At 39.2% G+C, this 17,654-nt stretch overlaps 1 protein-coding gene across 2 annotated transcripts in view; it reads right to left on the minus strand.

Annotated features, from left to right (window-relative positions):
- Positions 1-1,430: 1,430 nt before the first annotated feature.
- Positions 1,431-17,654, minus strand: part of gnas (GNAS complex locus) — a 293,391-nt gene continuing 277,167 nt past the window's right edge. For both annotated transcript variants that reach the window (XM_048549880.2, XM_048549881.2), the window contains exons 8-12: positions 16,825-16,883; positions 14,505-14,625; positions 12,092-12,222; positions 10,079-10,146; positions 1,431-2,758 (exon numbers count right to left, since the gene is read on the minus strand). In XM_048549880.2, the coding sequence (XP_048405837.1) occupies positions 2,612-2,758; positions 10,079-10,146; positions 12,092-12,222; positions 14,505-14,625; positions 16,825-16,883 (526 nt within the window). In that variant the 3' untranslated portion in view covers positions 1,431-2,611. The remainder of the gene's footprint in view (positions 2,759-10,078; positions 10,147-12,091; positions 12,223-14,504; positions 14,626-16,824; positions 16,884-17,654) is intronic.

Below are 17,654 nucleotides of genomic sequence, written 5' to 3' on the forward strand. Positions count from 1 at the left end.
GGATAAATTCAAGTGCATCCTTCAATATTTTAATTCATAACTAAACTAATGCTATGTATTGATGGCTAAAAGCCAAAGAAAACCTCAAACAGATTATGAGCTAGTCACCCAATGTGTCCATTTTATGCAACAGCAAGATATATGGGTGCTTGGCCACATATGGCTTTTGTAAATTAGTCTTTTCAGTTGTCATTTGTTGCTTGTGCAGTTAGTCAAGGTATTTAATTTTATAAATTAGTTAGTGGTAGTATTCTTGCTACTGTGGGTTCAAATCTCATGACAGAATTTTGAGCTCAAATAGAAAATTTGAGTACATCGTTGTATTATTGAATGTACTTTCTGTTGGGGCAAACCAGAGGTTATTCTGTCTTCTCAGGTAGCTATAAAAGATCCCACAGAATTACTTCTCAGCAGAAATGGAAGTGCTCCCCGTTCCTGTCCAATATCTATTCCTCAACTACAGAGAGACGAAAAGAATTCTGGTTGTGGAACCTTGCTCTGTACAAATGGGTGACCATGATGACTACATTACAACAGTGGTTATACTTCAAAAGGTACTGTAATATACTTTTGGATGCCAAAGCTATTATCTTATTCAGAATGTATTTGTTAGCACAAAAGTTGGAGATATAAAACTTGGAGTTTGAGCATTCTGTACTTCACCTAAATGTTAAACCATCAACATTTTCTCTCTCTCCAGCGGTTCCTATTTACTTAAGATTCTTTCATTAGACATCGTCACAAACAGAATCGCCAATGCTTTTTATGATAAATCTGTTAGCTATCACAAAAGTTAATACTCTGCAGTACTAATCGTGTGCTGAAATGAACTGGAGGAATGGGGGTGGGGGGGGGAGAAAAAGGGTAAAAGACGGGTTAGGAGGGGGAGGGGAGTAATATAGGCTAACACTGTACTAGATCTGTTATTACAACTGTAATTTTAGACTTTGTACAAATTGTACATGTAATCTTAAGACACATGAGAAAGTAACATACTCTCAGACATAAAACACCTAGGTATAAAATATAAAGCAGTGTAGTAGTTACTAAAATTACATGCTTTCTTATTGCTACAGTGATTTTTGCTTTTTGTACTGTACCACAAGTTGTTCTGAGCATATAATTTGCATAAATTATTCAAGTTTAAGAAAAATCCACACGTCTTCACTTGATGCTATTGTATAGTTAATATATAAACAAAATTTTCTAAGGTATCTCTTTATTAAAAGAGAAATAAAAATGTCATTTGCAACTGGAATTCTGAGGTCAAATGCAAAGGGTTACACCTTGCTTTGTGTTAACTTTACCAACATTGTACATCTGCTGTTGGTTGGACCAGAGGAGCCAGATCTACCGATGATCACCATATTCACACAATGCCTACATTTTAAAAAAAAATTTAAAGGACTATGAATGACCAAAGACTAACATTTATAATTTGTAGCAAAATTTGGTTTATGTAGAAACAAGCCATGTTTGCATCTGGATAGACTGAAATGAGTTAAAGCTAAAATTAAAAAAAAAGCAAATGATGCTGCAATGTCTGGTCACTTGTTAAAGACCTCACCTCTTAAGTGGTTAATTTGCACAATTCTGTACTTTTTTTAATATACTAAACAGCATTTTTCCTTCTTTTATAAACCAGAAAAAAAACTAAACTACAGATAAATTCCCTACCTTGAGCTAATGCTGCAGATAGGGCTGACAAAGCTGTACAGCGCAATCAAACATACTTACATCTTAGCTCATTTTACAGGTACAGCCATAATCAAGGCACAAAGATCTTCTACAAGTTATTTTCAATAAAGTTGTACAAAATAATACATTTTACAGTCTGTACAAGAATAATAATCCATAAGTAAAATAAACAAAAATAGAGGGAAGGGAAGAGGGGAAGCCAGAATAGACAGGAAAGAAATAAATTGGACTGAAGTCCAGTGAACGAACAAAGCTGAAAGATTCATCTGTGGAGAACTAAAACAGTGTGTGTGGTTAATTCTTTCTACAATCACAGGCCAAAAGCAGTTCATCACGTTCTAGGTCCAAGGACTGCCAGACTTTATTTTTTTTTGTTAAAAACGCCCCTCTTAAAAACCAGCGAGGCTCTATCAGATTTCTTTTTTTGCACTATTTGGATCTGCAGGGATTCAGCATGTCCATTCCACACCTTGTCAGGCTTGGAATACATCAGAGGTCTAGTCTTCAGCTTGGACTTGGCACCTTCGCATTTTCTGTTGCTGTGAATGGATACAGGAACGGTATTATAAGCCCACATCAGTGATGATTACCCTGGAACAATTTTTCCCCAATTTGTGTGGGTTTTTGATTTAGTTTTGTTTTCTACTCCTTCAAGTACTCCTTGTCCAGGGCATTTGGTTACGTTTTTCGATTTTGTTAAAGTAGTAGGAAAACCCACATGTAAATGGGCATTTAGGTGATGCCATCTCACACTGTCCAGGGGACAGAGGCAAGCAAGAAGTTCTGCTGTTGTCCGACAGGGAGAAAAGTGGAGGGGTGCATTCGGAGAGAGATCGCACCAGTTCTCTTCCACTTGTGTGGGCTAGTTAAATGAGGAATAAAGAGTCCAATACACAAAGACAAGTGCTCTCCATCACAATAATTCATACTGACGAAGGTGCATACGTTGAATAATGTCCCGACAGTCATTGAACACCCTGCGAATATTTTCGGTATCCACTGCACATGTGAAATGAGGGTAGCAGTAGTGCCTCCCATCGCCGCTTGCTGTGCTGATTCTCTGTCAGGCAAAAGAAGAGAATGGTTAACCTTCTTTGTAAACAAAATTAAGTCAGTTTAACTAAGTTGCAACAAGCTATTTCACAATTTCTTTTTAAATGACATCATTTCACTAGTATAAAATAGCAATTCTTCAGACTTTACTGCTTCAGGTAAAAGTTTCATTCTACTGTGGCCTTCTTCCAAATACATACTGCTACATCATCCTTTAAGCTGTTCCGTTCTAAGCTGGTTTTGTAAACAGTAAATGGAGCAAATTCTCTTTGCTCCAGGTCTTAGCCTTTAAAGTATCTTTTCAAGTTTATGTTTTGTTCTGATCATACTTGAAACAAATCTGTGGATGAAGATTCCCAGCTTATCAAGCTGTTTCTATTGGTTTTTCTTCAAAACATGGGATCAGACTCTGTTTTCCAATGTGTTCAAATAAAGAGCAGGCCCATCTTCAGTAGCAATTCCCATATTTGTTACTTCAAGATATTCAGGTAGTGCTGGTAACTATTCAATTACATTTCTATATGGATGATTTATGTTTAATAGCCATCTATATAATAGATAAAAGTGCTTCAGATAGACCCGACAGGGATTTCAACCTAAAAGTGGATGCCGAATCAAAGGAAACATTTGGAAGTGTGACTAAAATATTGATCAAAATGTTTCGTATTTTAAATTGAAGGTCTTAAAATAAAAAGGGAAAGATTTAGGAAAGTAATTCCAAAGCATGGTGTCCCTGTCAATGACGGACATGGAGATGTTTAAGAGGACAAGTCCAAAACGGTGAGAGAATAGGTTCTTGTGCTTTCAGTACAGCAAGAGTGGGGACAGCAGCCAAAAAGACAGGAGAGCACTTGATGATAGCATCTTCAAAAGAGAATGCATTATAGAGGGGGTCAGCAGTTTCTCAACAGCACAAGAGCCACACATGGGTCAGCAGCTTCCTAAAGAGAACAGCAGACCTGTGTGAGAATCACAATGGTGACAGGAAATAAAGCTAGTGGCAAAGAGCTCTGTCAACTTGCTTCTACCTGTCATCACAGGAAAACGAGATTCCTGGGTATTTCTTCCATGTCACTTCTCAATTAAGTGATTTAACTCAGGGGAGGTTATTTCAGCTGAAAACTTCAGTTAGGCAATTATAAAAAATTAACACCCAAAATAATTTATTAAATAGAATAGAGGTGGCTGGGCAGGCAATACACAGCAGCTTAAGAATGTGGGAGCTGATGGATGCTGGTGTGATCTACAGTGGCCATATCTGCAAAAAGTGCGAATTACTCAAGAAACTTGGGAATCACAGTTGATAAGCTCGATTCTGAGCTGCAGATGTTGCATCACATCGGAAAGGGGAGATGTCATAATCATTATTGGTGGGCCCATACAGACTGAGATGACTCTCTTCCACACTCTCAAGGTAAGTCTGTAGGTGGCTGTACGGATCAATATTTTTACCCTTAGGTCAGAAGACAGTCATGGGAAGGGGTGGGTGGGGCATTGGGGTGGCAGTGTGCTCCTTTTTCTGTTTTCACCAGGCTTCAGCTTTTTCCCAATTGCAAGTCTTAAGGTGCTCAATGTCTTCCTGGATACTTCTCCTCCACTTTGGATGGCTTTGGACCAGTAATTCCCAGGAGTCTGTGGGAATGTCACACTTTTGTCAGTGAGACCTTGAGGGTATCACTGAAGCACTTCCTCTGCCCACCTGGGGCTCCCCCTGCTGTTTCAAACTTGGGGAGTAGAGCACCTGCTTGGGGAGACACGTGTTGGTCATGTAGACGACATACCCAGCACATCATTGCCGATCAAGGGTGGTCAGTGCCTCAATGCTGGGAATGTTGGCCAGGTCAAGAACACTGGTGTTGGTGGATCTTTGTTGCCAGCAGATCCGCAGGATCTTGCACAGGTAGTAATGATGTTCCAGCACCTTGAAGTACCCACTGTAGGCAGTCCATACCTCACGGCATAAAAGAGGGTGGGAACCACCACACCACACAACCATATCCTTGGTGTTAAATCTGTTGTTCTCAAACATGTTTCCTCAGGCGGCCAAAGGCTACGCTAGCATGTTGAAGCTGATGCTGGATCCCTTCATCAATACCTGTTTTGGCCGCCAGGACACTAAGGTATTGGAAGCCTCCCAGTGGACTTTGATTGGGGGTTTGCTCCGCAATGCCAGGCCAGATTGATGTTGGGCCTGATTGGGGATGTTCAGTGTGAGACCCATGCTTTCATATGCCTCTAAAAAGCACTGACAATGGTCTGGAGTATATCCTCAGAGATTGCACATACACAACCATCATCCACCTACTGTGGAGAGCGAGAAATACCTGGACATTGTTTCAAGAGAAGTCAGTAGTAGAAGGGGAAAAGTTAGGCAAACTGATACTGCTGTCTTCAGCAAAGACAGCCCTGAAGACTGCTTGCTTACCTGGTGAGTTCAGGGCATCTCTTCTGGATTGGTCAGGAACTGGAAGGGGAAGGAGGAGGAACCAGGTGTCACGGTCCTATGTAGTAGGAACCAACAATATTGGTAGGACTAGGAAAGAAGTTTTGCTGAGAGATTTTGAGCAGTTTGGGGCTAAATCGAAAAGGAAAACCACACAGGCAGTCATCTCTAGATGACTACCTGAACTGCATGTGAATTAGCATAGGGTAAAATAAGATTAGAGAGGAAAACATATGACTCCAAAGATTAATGAAATGTGTCTCGAATCATAAGATACTGATTCCAAAACTAGGGAAAGTGTGGGCTATACTGTTGGGATAGGTTTCAATAGAACAATGCTAAGGCCAATGTCTAGGTGACTAGTTTAAGAAGGACTGTATAAAGGATTTTAAACTAATTTTGGAGGGGGATGGTGGAGGGTTTATGTTGAAGGAACTTTAAAATATCAAAATAAAACACAGCAGAGATGCAGAGTAATGAACAGTAGAATGAAAATCAGGTCAGATAGGAGTAAAACATACATGAAGAAGAGTGCTGCAGAAATCGGAACTAGAGTAAGTAATATTGACAAAAAGCCAAAGCTTAAACCTCTTCAGCTGAATGATGAGATAAAATGACAAAACAAAATATAAATAAATTGTATTCTGGAAATGTAGTTATGAGGTGATCAAGAACTCCACACTCAATGGTATTTGAAGTTCCGGAAGAACAGACAAGCAGGAAAAGGAAGGAGGTAGATGTGTCAATAAATGGCATCGGCGTGGTAATGAATAATGGTATGATACAACAGATCATAACATCAAATCAATTTGGATGGAACTAAGAACAAGGGAAAGGTGTCACAGATGGGCTTTGTTCATAGGTCCCAAAAAGTTGCCTCACTTCAAGTACCAATCAGTAAATAATGAAGGAATGCACAAATGGCACTACAATTGTCATGTGCAATTTTAATCTGCATACTAACAGAACAAAATAAGATAGAAGATGAATTTGTAAAGCATAAAAGGGATTGTTTATCGCAGCAGTACTTTACTGGATCTTCCTGGATAGATTGTGCAATGTGTAATAAGCCAAAACTAATATGAGAGATCTCACAGTTAAGTATTGACTTTGGGGTTGCAAACATAACAGAATTTCAAATTCAGTAGAAAGGGGAGCAACTTGGGTCTCAAACCAGTTACTTTAGTTTAAGGGTGGAAAATCCACCAAGATATGAAGAATGAGATGTCTAACGTAGGCTCAGAAAACAAACTAAGGGGAAAGTCATAGATAAGCACTGGGAAGACATTTACGTAGGCATTTCATAATACAGCAAATACTTATTCCTGTCAGGTGGACAGAACAGTGAGAGATGGAATTTAATGCTGATAAAGCACAAAATGATGTACTTTGGGAGAAGTAACAAGATGAGAGTATTGAACGAATGGCAGGACGTAAGAAATTCATGAGGAACAGAAATCTTTGGGTGCTTATCTGTAGCTCACTACGGCAAGAGGGCAGATTTATATACGAGTGAAGGCAGCATTTGGGGAATTTGCCTTTTCCAGTTGTGACGTAAGGGCAGGTTAGTTATACTGGAGCTGTACAGAACTTTGGTTAGACCACAGCTGAAATACTGCATGCAGCTCTGGTCAGCACACCATAGGAAGAATGTGATTGCACTGGAAGGGTTGCCAAGGAAATTCACCAGAATGTTGCCTGGGATGGAGCAGTTTAGCTATGGAGACAGGTTGGATAAACTTGGATTGTTTTCTTTAGAGCAGAAAAGGCTGAGAGGGGTGTGATTGAGGCGTATAAGATTACGACAGACACAGACAGAGCAGATAAAAAGCAACCGTTCCCAGTACATGGTTAGCAAAGGAAAAGGCAGTCAGTCAAAGAGAATCCAATCAAATATAAAAAACAGTAAGATTACTATACTTTGTGCTAATTTACTTTGATAATCAATGTTTTCCCCCCTTTATTAGGTTTTTAGTTACCTATTACTGGTCACTAAAAACAATTTCCATTTCTGTGACCTACCACTAGCTTTTACTGCTTTACATCCCTGGTTTTTGACTGGATACTCTCCTTGACCAACTTTATTAACTAGAGGTTCATCCTTCCCATTGAGTCCTTTTTAAGCAGAATAAATCCTTGCTGAGCATTTTGAAATATCTGCTTCCATGGATATATAAAAAAGTGTAGTCAACGTGAGTGTGTGATCCACAAAGAATTCCACTGGAAAATTAACAACACGGAACAGGGAAATGGCAGATAATTTTGCATTAGTCTTTACTGTAGAGGACACAATAAACATCCCAAAGATAACAGATCAGCAAGGTGCTATTAGAAGGATAGATCTTGCAGTCTCTATCGCAAGGGATAAAGTATTTGATAAACTAACAGGATTAAAGCCAGACAGATCACCAGGACCCAATGATGTGATGTCAAGAATTTAAAGGACATTGCTACATAGATAGTAGAGGTATTGGTGCAAAATGTATTGGATTAAGGTAGGTTTCCAGCAGATTTGAAAACCGCTAATGGGGCATCCCTGTTCAAGGGAGAGAGACAGAAAGAAAGCAGGAAATTATACATGGTTAGCCTAAATTATGTCAGTTGGAAAGCACTAGAATCCTTTAAAGGAAGAAATAGCAGGGTGTGTAGAAAATCAATGCAAGCGAACAGAGTCAACATGGTTTAATGAAAAGAAAATTAGGATTGATAGGTTTGCTACAGTTCTTTGATGGTTTAACAAGCAGAGGTGATAAAGGGGAGACAGTAGATAAAGCTTATATAATTTCTAGAAGGCATTCGATAAGGTTTTGCCATAAAAGTCATTTCACAAGATGTGAGCTCATGATATTGGGAATAATAACGTGGGTTAAGGGTTGGTGAACACACACAAAACCGATTTAGATTAAAGGGACTTTCTCAGACTGAAAAGACAAAGAGGAACGTCACAATGTGCAGTCCCAGGGCTTCAATTATTTAGTATCTACTGGGCTTGTATACACTTGAGTTTCGAAGGATGAGAGAGGATCTGATTGAGACGTATAAGACAATTAAAGGATTGGACAGTCTGGAAGCAGGAAGCATGTTTCTGCTGATGGGGGAGTCGAGAACCAGAGGACACAGTTTAAAAATAAGGGGTAGGCCATTTAGAACAGAGTTCAGGAGAAACTTCTTCACCCAGAGAGTGGTGGATATATGGAATGCTCTGACCCAGAAGGCAGTGGAGTCCAACTCTTTGGATACTTTCAAGAAAGAGATAGATAGAGCTCTTAAAGATAGTGGAATCAAGGGTTGTGGGGATAAGGCAGGAACAGGATACTGATTGTGGATGATCAGCCATGATCATAATGAATGGTGGTGCTGGCTCGAAGAGCCGAACGGCCTACTCCTGCACCTATTGTCTGTATTAGTGACTTGGACGGGACAGAGTTCCACGTGTTTAATATCATCAGCAAATTAAAATACAAGTGGGAAGGCATGTAGTGATGAGGATACAAGGAACCTGTAAAGGGATAGAGAGATTGAGTGAGCGGACAAAACTTTGCAGCTGTAGCTTAATGCAGGAAAGTATGAGGCCATGTAGTAAATACAGTTTGGGGCCCTGTATTTAAAGGATAGATTGGGATTGAATCAAAAGAGATTCATTGAACTTAGCAAGAACAACTAAACATGCTAAGTCTTTATTTATTACAGTTTACAAGAATGAAGAGTGATGTTATTGAAACATACAAAGAGAGGGGACTTGATAGGATGGATGTGGAGAAGATATTTCTACTGGTGTGGGACATAGTTACAGAATAAGCAGGAACTCATTTATAAGTGATTGAGAAGGAGCTTCTTTTCCAAGAGGGAAGTAAATATCTGGAAATCACTACCCCAGAGAGTTGTGGAAACTAGATCACTGAAAGTACCTAAAACGAAGGCAGGCAGAATTTGAAAAATCAGGGAGTTGAGGAGTATGAGAAGTTGGCACAAAAAGAAGAGATGAGGCCTGGGACAGATCAGCTTTTTCAGTACTTCTTCCTTAATTAAAGTTGGTCTTATTGAACTGGACAGGAGGCTTGAGGCCAAATGGCTTATTCCTGCTCCTATTTCTTACATTTTTAGATTACAAAATAGGGAGAAACAAGATAGCTGGAGGAAGGTGCAAAGATAATGACTTGTGTCATCAGAGGACAAATCTTAAAACTGATCACAAAAATATATTGCACATTTGACTGATGTGGACCCATCACCTTAAACATCCACTCACTCAGCAAAGAGTGTGCACTATTGCACTGCCAAGACTTGCCACAGATCGTCAATATTTTCTGAACCCAAGACATTTGAAAACTAAAACCAGGACAACAAATGTATGGGACAACCACCAGATCCCTTCTGCTTCCACCGCATTGCACGACACCACACCACCAACACCCCCCCCACCCCACCCAAGTCAAATATCATCCTAATTCCCTCCCTAACAGCATTGTGATGCATCTGTAGGAGTTCAAGGAGTAAGTTGTATTCAACTAATTCTGGCATCGTCAGCCTTCAGATTTTGATTTGCTGTGCTACAGGTACTTGGGCCTTCAGCGACATAGGCTCTACGCTCTGGAAATTCTTCCTTTAGCGATTCCAATTCAGTACTTCTTCCTTAATTAAAGTTGCATTTTCAACCTTATTTCTCTGGCCAAGCTTTTGGCCACCTACCCTAATGTCACCTTAGAGATTTCAGTATTGAACTTGGGTTTTAAAATGCTCCTGCGAAGTGTCTGGGGTTATTTCATTTTATCAAAACTGCTATAGAAATTGCTGTTGCAATTGAGGATGGTCATACCAGATAAGCTGACTCATGGAGTGGGGCCTTTATTAAAAATGAGAAAATATACCTGCAGGTATACTTACCAGGAACTCATCTCTGATGAAGTACTTAGCTCTTGTGACCCTTGGATCTTCGTCAGGCTCTGGTGATGCTTTAATGAATGAAGTAAAAACAAATCAAGCTAATATAAAGAGAATTTAGACTTCAGAATCAACTAAATTTGGTTGCATTATTTTGTATTCAAGAAAGAAATTATACCTCACCGCAAAACAAAGTACTTGTGGAATTTAGCAAGAATCCGAATGTGATCGATAAGTCTGCATTTCCCACACAGGAAACAGAACTTGGTACTTCCAAAATGTAAATCATCCCAAATAGAACTTGCCAAAAGGTACTATCAAAACTTTACAACATTTATGTACATAACCCTGGCATCGAACATGCCATTTAATGGAACAAAAAACTTTTAAAGAACCTGGTTTTCAATGTAGCAGAGCAGACTTTAAAGACATTTTTACATTTATGATGATGATTGGTAACAGCAGTGCTGGAATGAACCATAATCTACATGTACCACTCTCTCCTGTTCATTCATCCCCAATTCAAATAAATACATCAATAAATGACAGAGATCCTTGATTGATAAGTGGGCTCTGGAATGGAAACTGCTAATTGTGACAATATAATTACCCACCCTACCATTAAACATACCTAAACATACTGAAATAGGGATTTAATTGTTGTGGGTGGTCTGGTTCAATGATAACCCAGTCTCCTAATTAGGCTTCACCTAGTCTGGGCAACATAATTGGAGTGAATGAATCGTATGAATAGAACTGAATGTTTCAGATTATGAAGAATCATTTACTATATTAAAACCCAGATGCAGTGTTATGCAAGTTAAAATCTGTAGGAGTTAGCTGCTTCCACAAGATGCAGGAAATATAAAACCCCAAGATGACATGTATACATCCTATGGAAAGGCAAAAATATAGCTTAGTTTAGTAAAGATCTAAATGATTGAATGTTCCTACATCCTTTGATGAGGATGCGCTTCATGGAGACAGGTTTTCAAGTGATCAGTGGGATAACTTATTCCATTCAGTATAGGATAGGGTTGTTATGATTATGGCCTATTTGGTGACATTTGCCAGAAAACTCAGGACATTTAACAAAGGACTTACGAGAATAACAAAAAGCCAGTATCAATTTAACAATAGAAATTCAAGTTAGGACAGATGGGCAATAGATATTTGATTCAATATTAGCATCACACGCTATTACTCCAAGTCAAAAATTATCCCCAATATGGCTGAACTAGTTTGATCTTGTGGAAATAGTGTGAATATTTATACTGTGCATCCTTTTTTTTAAACCATTCAGAAAGAGAGAAACTATTTACATACCAGTAAGAATTAAGCATACTGCACAATGATGCAACATTGCCACCTACTGGTGTAGCAACATATGACACACAAGAATCAGATCACAGTAGCCCAAGTTAATAGGTACAAAGCAAATCATCCAATGTTCCTCGGAAACTGTTCATTCAGAACATTAAGTTTTGGACAAGACGTAATTCAAGTCTGTAAACAGCCTGATGAGGTGCAAATTTTTGTCAGTAGCCTACTCTCTGTACTAATTTTATAAAAAGATGTGTTGGATCCACTGAGCATGTCTAACTTTTACTTGAAAAATTCCATTAAAGCCTTTCACTTGACCAAACTTCCACCAGTTTGAAATAGTAAATGAACATAAGGCACATTCAGGGCAAGACAGGAAAAAGGGAAGGGAGAAAAGGGCAAGAGAAAAAGCAACTTAGATTTATCCATATTTGCTTTATTTCAGTTTTTTGAGGGGTGGAGGGCAGAAGAGGAGATAAACTGGAAGTAGTTTCTATTTTTACCACACCTCACCATTAACACAGTATGTACCCTAAGTTACAGGGTAATAAGGCCCTTGTAGCTCTGCTTTGTGTTGGTAAGTTCCAGATTTCTGCTCAGAATCTCAATAAGAATAGAAAATTATATTTCTGCAAACCACTAATAAGGAGAAACTTCAACCAATGTCTTAAAATAAAATAAAAACATGCTCACCATCATCAGGTGTAGTGTAACGAGCAAACTCGGGAAAGTAGTCCTCAATTTTAGATTTTCCTGCCAATACTTTCTCTGCCAGTAAATCCTGCTTATTTAGGAAGAGAATTACAGAAATGGTCCGCAGCCACCTAGATTGAAAAACAACGCTCATTCAGTAATCAACATGCCATATAAACAGAACAATTTCTTACATCTATACTAAATTTGGCTCATTTACAAGTTAGGATTTTCTTGTGCTGCTGCAGCATCAGCTTTCCTCCCACTTGTTACAATTCACTTAACCCAGGACAGTTTCATGTTTAGATTAGATTAGATTAGATTAGACTCCCTACAGTGTGGAAACAGGCCCTTCGGCCCAAGAAGTCCACACCGCCACTTTAAGCATCCCACCCAGACCCATGCCCCTATAACCCACACACCCCTGAACACTATGGGCAATTTAGCATGTCCAATCTACCTAGCCTGCACATCTTTGAACTGTAGGAGGAACCCGGAGCACCTGGAGGAAACCCACGCAGACACAAAGGGAATGTGCAAACTCCACACAGACAGTCGCCTGAGGCTGGAATTGAACCCGGGTCCCTGGCGCTGAGAGGCTGCAGTGCTAACCACTGAGCCACCGTGCCGCCCTACCCTAATATCAGTTTTGTGAAAACCTTTTGCCACAAGTCCCGTCCCTCACTTTATTTTTACACCCAATATACTATGCTACTCCCAAAAGGTGTACTACATTTAAACATTGATAAATTTAACACAGTTCCAGTTTAATCTAATTCAATCAAGTCAACGAGACTTTAAACCAAGAATAAAGTCCAGAAATCATGCCCTCAGAAGTTGGAATTTTTGCCAGAGGTGGCACCTGTACAGCACTCTTCCGTCACCAGTACCTGCCAAAAAGTGCAGGGCATGAAGTTATGCTTCAGACAAGACCGAGGGTCTGAATTTTTAGCTGCCATTTCAGCACTGGAAAATGAAGTTTTCCATAACAACAGGCCTCTAAGAGGCTAAATAGGTAACAGCAAGATATTGTGAAGAAAACAGACTTTAATCTGTAAATTGTGGATCTCCACTTCAGCACTCTCTACTGGCACTTCCAGATATGGTAAGAGCATTAGCTCAATAAATGGGGAAGCAATTTTGACTTAATTTCAACTTGGTATTAGCTTTCAGTGCAGAAGCCTGAAATTATGGCAAGACCATTCATTCAGAAGTGAAATCAGGATGCACTTTTCAGAAACACAATAATTTACAGATTATTTTTCCTCACTTCTACACTCTAAATGGAACAAGCGAAATGCAAATTTTAAGCTGTAATACCTTCACGGTAAAACGAGTAGAATGAGAATCTTAATATTATCGGGTTCATGAACATTTAAAAGGCACTAAGTCAATTTGTGCAGTTTTCCTCGGTTAATTCCATGACACAATAGAGGGGAAGAGAATGGACTTTTACATAGAGATTCAAAATGAACAAGGGCATGTCAGTGGTGAGAGGGGTTTTGGAGTTGGGATGGAAGCATGAAAGAGTGAGGTGGGAAGGCCTAGTGTCTTGGGTATGGAGGAGAAAACCAGTTAAGACAAGAAAGTGATGGGCCTAAAGAGCAATGTCAGTACTCTGCAGAAGTGTATCCAACAGAGGATGCTGGCTAGCAAAATCCTTACAGGTTGAGTTCAGCTACAGCATTTTATTTATCCCACCAGTGAGAGTAATCTCGAGACAATTCCATGTACAGAAGTGAAGGTCAGTCGAGTCTGCAAGTTCATCCAAGTCACACTGAGTACAACATTTGGCACCAATTGAACATTCAATAAAAAATAAATGGTAAAAGCAAAAAGTTGTTTCTTTCACAAAGGACTCGCCTGACTCCTCTGTAACCAACATGTGCCAAACATGAGGCATGTCACTACACTCAGCTTTCTAAGCTGATCTTATCAAATAATAATACCGTATACAATATGGTGAAACCAATGTAACATTAAATATATACAAGTGAAACTTAATTTTGCAAAACACTCTTATGCACTTAAGTCTTACATCAATGACAACGCAGCTGGGCAAAAAAGTTGTGGCTGTGATTCAAAGATTCTCTATTTGACCAGGAGGGTCTTTAATAGGTTGCCTCAATGGAAAGCTTCCCTAAACACGCACTTCTAGCACTTGGAATATTAATTGGAATTGCATGGGAAATGGCAAAGAAGTGGGAGTGGCGCATACAGTTCCAGTTATGATGCCAGGAATGACCTCAGGAGTGACACATTTGATAGAATTCCAGCCTGTGTGATATGTAAAGGTACTGAAGGACACAAAGACAGATAGAGAGTTGATACACATATCACCAATGATCTAAATGCAATTATTAATTCTAGTTCCTGATGCTCCAATACAGTATGTCAGCAGTTATACATTTACCTGTTGTTCCAGATGCTTTTGAACAAATTAAGAGCTTCTTGGAGACGATTGGTCTGATTGTCTTCCCGTATAACCATGTTGTAACTACTGCTTGCCACCACAAATATAATAGCAGTGACATCTGAGGGATAAATATGATATGGTAAATTAGTTGGAAACAGTCTAAAAATAAATCAAGTCTCCATGACTTTGCCTGTAATATGACATTCATTCAATTCAGTATTAAACCAAGAATGAGACTGTTTAGAACAGACGCATATGCTCAGAAGATCAGTTTTGCTAAAATGTGTACTATATTCTGCACAATAAGTAAGGGAGCTTTCAAGTCAACTTTCAATTCTCCATCAAGTTGAAATAAGATCTTTAAAAACTTCAGCAAAATGGAGACAATGGCATAGTCTGTAAGAATCAAATACTGTGCTCGTAGAAACCCAAACTAAAGCTAACAAAGCACATATGGGGATATTCTAAGAGTCCTTTACTCATTCACAGGATGAGGGTGTTGCTGGCTATGTGGCATTTATTGCCCTTCACTAATTGCCCAAAGGGCAGTTAAGAATCAACCACATTGCTGTGGGTTCTGGAGTTACAAGTAGGCCAGACCAGACAAAGATGGCAGGACATTAGTGAACCAGATGGGCTTTTCCAACAATCGACAATGAATTCATGGTCATCATTACAGCCTTAATTCCAGATGCTGATTGAATTCAAATTCCACCATGTGCCATGGCAGGATTCAAACCTGAGTCCCCACAATGTTATCTGGGTCTCTGGATTAACAGTCCTGCGCTAATACCACCAGGCCATTGGAATTTTGGCTGAACTGGTGCAGGATAGGAAGATAGCATAGATTGTCCTGGAGCCAGTAAGTAAAAACGGTACGGGTGGGTGTGTGTGCGCGCGTTTGTGCGTGCGCGTGCAAAGGAGTGGACGAGGCTTTGGTGGTAGAAGATAGAAGCAGAGGATTAATAGATAATATGTGAAGGTAGAAACAAATGATCTTGTCTATGGACAGTGTGTAGCAATTCTATAATGACCAAAAAGCCAAATTTGCAGAAAGTCTTTAGGAAAGATCTGCCTTCTATATCTGCTTTGTCTTGTGACGATGGAACCATACCAATTTGACTAAAGTGAACTTAAAAAGTGATTCATCTGTGACAAAAATGATGTTTTCAGTAAAAGCTCAAAATGAGAACATAATTCTGTCTAGCATTTAATTGGAGGAAATTCTGGTTCATCCACTTGACAATAGGCAAGTTGTCATGGGAGACTAATTGTCTCTGAAACATTATTGGTAATGGGATTAAATCTGTGGATACATAACATGTCTAGTTTAAAGTAGCTACCACATTGTAAATTACGTCATTGTGCACTGAACATTGTTGGTCTTTACAATGTAGGCACCAATTATGTTTCCCAATCTTTTCCTGTTCAGCCTAGTCATTAATATACACTCACTTTCTTCCCTGACACTTTTTGCCAGCCTCCTCTTTCGCATCCAGCTTTTTTATTCTTGGTCTATTCCTTACTAAACCTGGTTTCTGTCTCTCAGGAAATTCTCTCTTCACTCTGGTTTCATTTTATGGGGTTTGCTGATGGAAACAACGGGGCCTGTAAACACAGATTAAACTACTAAAAATTTTGCACAATTTCAACTTCATCTGAAGCAATATAAACGTACTAAACAAATCCAACAAAAAGGTTCTTTTTTAAAAAAAAAAGAGACATTTATGTGGCATTTTACTAAGGAAGTTTGACGCACCAAATAGGAGAGAGACATCAGTGCTTTAGCACTTTTTTTTCAGCCAGTGGATCCAGGTTAAATGCTGAGTTTGTGTCATATTAGTCAAATTTAAACCTGGCAGTAATGGATCTCAAATTGGTATTAGTATCAATTGAGTTATTAAGGCAAATCAACCTGAGTTCTCACCCCTAAATGCCATCTCCATGATTTTTCTGGAAGTGATGACGTGGCTATTGGGTGAAAACCGTACTGGGTTTGGTCATGTCATACCAAAAATGTTATCTAATTTTGGTGTAAACTCCTGGGGAAACCTACAGAGGCACAACATCAGGGGATCTTCCCATCTTTTGGGATTTGCTAAATTCTTTACCATACAAGTGCGTGCATGGTGTTGCAGACTCTAGGCATCTTACTCTGCTTACATCTGCCTTTATTCTAGAAAAAGAAACAGATATACTTCTGTAAGCTTCATCATTCCAGCTCTAAGACTGGAGAAGTTACTCAAGCTGGATGAACAAAGTCCACACTAGTGTCTCACTTAAATTGTCTCTAAGAAACTTCACTTTCAGCTCTTACCATTGAAACACTGAATCCATTTCCTGCGCTCGTCTCGTTGCCCTCCGACATCAAACATGCTGCAAAAGCAAAGTTTTGAACCCATCTTAACAAGATTAAAATAGCAGGCAAGGCCATACTCTTTACACTGAAGACTATTCACAATCACAAAGTTCTTCAACCAATGCTGAACAGGAGGAAAACAAAACAAATGAACTTGTCAAATTTTGTCCAATCAATAAGCCAACTGGTGTAATACCTTCATGGACCATATTAGAAACATTTCGGTATTCTGCTGTCACTTTTCAGTTAGGAACATTGGATTTTTTGGTGCGAGCCAGTCACTGATCTCTGTAACAACTCCAGCAGATATTGGAACTAAGCTGGATACATTAAATGGATAAGCTGAAAGGCATTCACAGGCCACACAGTTCTAATTTTCACAAAGTATCAACTAAAACATTACAGTACAATACCTGGCAAAGTGTATCACATTATTCCTTAGTTAACAGAACTTCATTTTACTCCAACAGCTTAAAATGACGAAAGCTACGACAATTAATTTGCATGTACAATGCTGACAAAATGAGAAATGTTAGCTGGACAAGTTCAGCAGATCTGGCAGCATCTGTGAAGGAGAAAACAGAGTTAATGTTTCAAGTCTGGTGACCCTTCCTTGTTCTGAGGAAGGGTCACTGGACTCGAAATGTTAACTCTGTTTTCTCCTTCACAGATGCTGCCAGGCCTACTGAGCTTTTCCAGCGACTTTGTTTTTTGTTGCTGATTTAAAGCATCTGCAGTTCTTTCCGTTTTTATTGAGAAGTGTTAGCTACCTATTATGGATTGTTCTT

The sequence above is a fragment of the Stegostoma tigrinum genome, chromosome 19 (genome assembly GCF_030684315.1).
Source record: "Stegostoma tigrinum isolate sSteTig4 chromosome 19, sSteTig4.hap1, whole genome shotgun sequence".
NCBI classification, from domain to species: Eukaryota; Metazoa; Chordata; class Chondrichthyes; order Orectolobiformes; family Stegostomatidae; genus Stegostoma; species Stegostoma tigrinum.